A 2,152-nucleotide genomic window follows, 5' to 3' on the forward strand; every position below is an offset into this window, starting at 1 on the left:
CGCCCACAGCCACCAGCACAAAATGTCCAGGGCGCACGTGGCTGGCAAAGGTGGGACGGAAGTGGGTGGCGGGTGCCGAGGCATTCTCGGCCACGAAAAGCAGGTGGGTGGGCGTGAGGGCCAGGCGTCGGGGTGGTTCCCGTGTCTCGATGATGTGGAAGGAGGTGAGGACACGGGGCTCCTTGTCCAGGAAAACCAAGAAGTCGCTGTAGGTGGGCCTGCCAGCCCCGTCCATCGCCAGCACCCGCTGGCCCGGGCGCAGTGCCCACAGTGGTGTCCGGGCACCATTCTCCAGCGTCGCCAGCGCCCGCCCAGGAAAGCAGCCCCCTGTCTTCGCAGCGGCCGAGTGCTCTGCGCAGGGAGAGAGAGGACAGGAGGGTCACCCATCTGCCAGGCTCCCAGCATCACCCTTCCAGAACACACAGAGACCCTCCCAAACTGCCCAGCTTCGCCCACCCGGGTTTAACTCTGCCCTGGCATCGCCAGCGTGCACATGTCCCCTATACACCCTCGGCCACCTGCTCCCCTAGCCAACATGTCACTGGAGGTGGCACTTGGGGGCTCGAGCCACACATGGCAGAACCTGCTCCCAGTTGTGGTGCCAGGGCACAGGGACTGCACTCTCGTGCCAGGGCACTGGATCTGCTCTGCAAAGCTAGGGCCTGAAACCTGCTTGGCAGGGGGAATGGGACAGGGCCATAGCCCCCTTGCTGCAAGGGGGCACCCAAATCTTGAAAGAAGGGACGCAGAGCCCTGAGGCAGCAGCAGGATGAGGAGCAGAATGCCCTGTCGTACTTTGCATGCCCACAGCATACCCATCGCCTGCAGTGCTGGGCCTGGGTACTGCTGGGGAGGGTGCTACAAGGAATGGTGCAGGGTGTAGTGCCCTCTCCCTGCACTGCAGCACCCCTCCACCCCAAGCAGCAGCCCTGCTCCCTTCTCCTGCCTGCTTGCCGCTGCACTGCTGACGCCAGCTGACTCCCTATCCAAGCTGCAGGTACATGTCACAGCTTCTGGCCATCACCAGGCAAAAGCCACCAGTCTCCTGGGCAGGGCTTTGCTGGTGGTTGTCACAGGGTAAAGCACCCAAACTCTGCGGGGCTTGTCCCCTGGGATGGTGACAGAGCAGTCCTACCCCTTCCCAGATGAAAAGAGGTAACAAGTCACCAAGTGTCACCAGGAGCTCAACCTGTCACTTAGCAGGGGAACTCCGGCTTCCCAAGGATCAGTGCTCATCTCCCACAGCCACCCTGGTCCTCCAAGCCCCATCAACCCCCATCTTAGCATCTGTATGATGCCCTCCCACCATCTGCCAGGGGCACCTTATCTAGGGTCCTGGTCCTGGCCCGCACGGTCTGAGCCTTGAGCTCCCAGCCCCCTCAGGTGCTCTCCCAGCTCCCTCATCTAATGCCTCAGTATGTCCACCCAGATGGCACTGCCCCACATCACTCCCCAGCTTTGGGAACAGCCAAATCCCAGCCCCCAGGCCCATGAAGAGAGGCATCCATCTCTGGGACAGAATCCTTTTATTGCTCAGATGAGTTTGCCCTGTGCCTGCCCCAGACACCAGGTCCCGAATCCTGCACCCCACATCCCCAGGCAGGTGACAGAGCCATGGTGAGGGGCTGGCAGGAGGGCAAGAGGGGCACCTGGCAGAAGTGGGGGGCGCAGGCGCTGGGCATGGAGGGATGTGCAGGTGCAGGGGGTACCCGAGCAGACGCAATACATACAACAGGCCATGTGGCCATCCATACAAAAATAAAAGCCATTTATCAAGAGGTAGGGGCAGCCCGGCTGCCCTCTGTACACAGCTCTGGAGGGGTTAGGATATGCACCCCACCATCTCCATCATGCACCCTTGAGCTCTCCATGGCCTGGGGGATAAATATGGGGGATCCAGAGCCCTGAGAAGCTTTTGTAGAGCAAGGGGGCTGTGGCTGGCCTCCAGAAGCCCTCCAGGGCCTCAGGGCCTCAGTCTGCTGCCTGGGTCATGGCATCCCTCTTTGGTTGGTCCAGGGGAGCATCCCAGGATTCAAGAGCCTCCGTCCTTCTCCAGGGGCACAGCCCCATTCCTCTGGCCAACCCCAGGGCTCTGAGGTCATGGTCCTTGCTTTGGAGCCTGATCCCACTCCTCCGGCCAGCCCCAGAGGGT

At 61.7% G+C, this 2,152-nt stretch overlaps 1 protein-coding gene across 1 annotated transcript in view; it reads right to left on the reverse strand.

Annotated features, from left to right (window-relative positions):
• The window catches only part of IHH (indian hedgehog), a gene marked incomplete at its 5' end in the record, with an annotated part of 836 nt that extends 485 nt beyond the window's left edge, over positions 1-351 (reverse strand). Inside the window, one exon of the mRNA XM_010143476.1 lies at positions 8-351. Coding sequence (XP_010141778.1) covers positions 8-351 — 344 coding nt within the window. The remainder of the gene's footprint in view (positions 1-7) is intronic.
• Positions 352-2,152: the final 1,801 nt, after the last annotated feature.

This window comes from Buceros rhinoceros, unplaced genomic scaffold, assembly GCF_000710305.1.
Source record: "Buceros rhinoceros silvestris isolate BGI_N320 unplaced genomic scaffold, ASM71030v1 scaffold39939, whole genome shotgun sequence".
NCBI classification, from domain to species: domain Eukaryota; kingdom Metazoa; phylum Chordata; class Aves; order Bucerotiformes; family Bucerotidae; genus Buceros; species Buceros rhinoceros.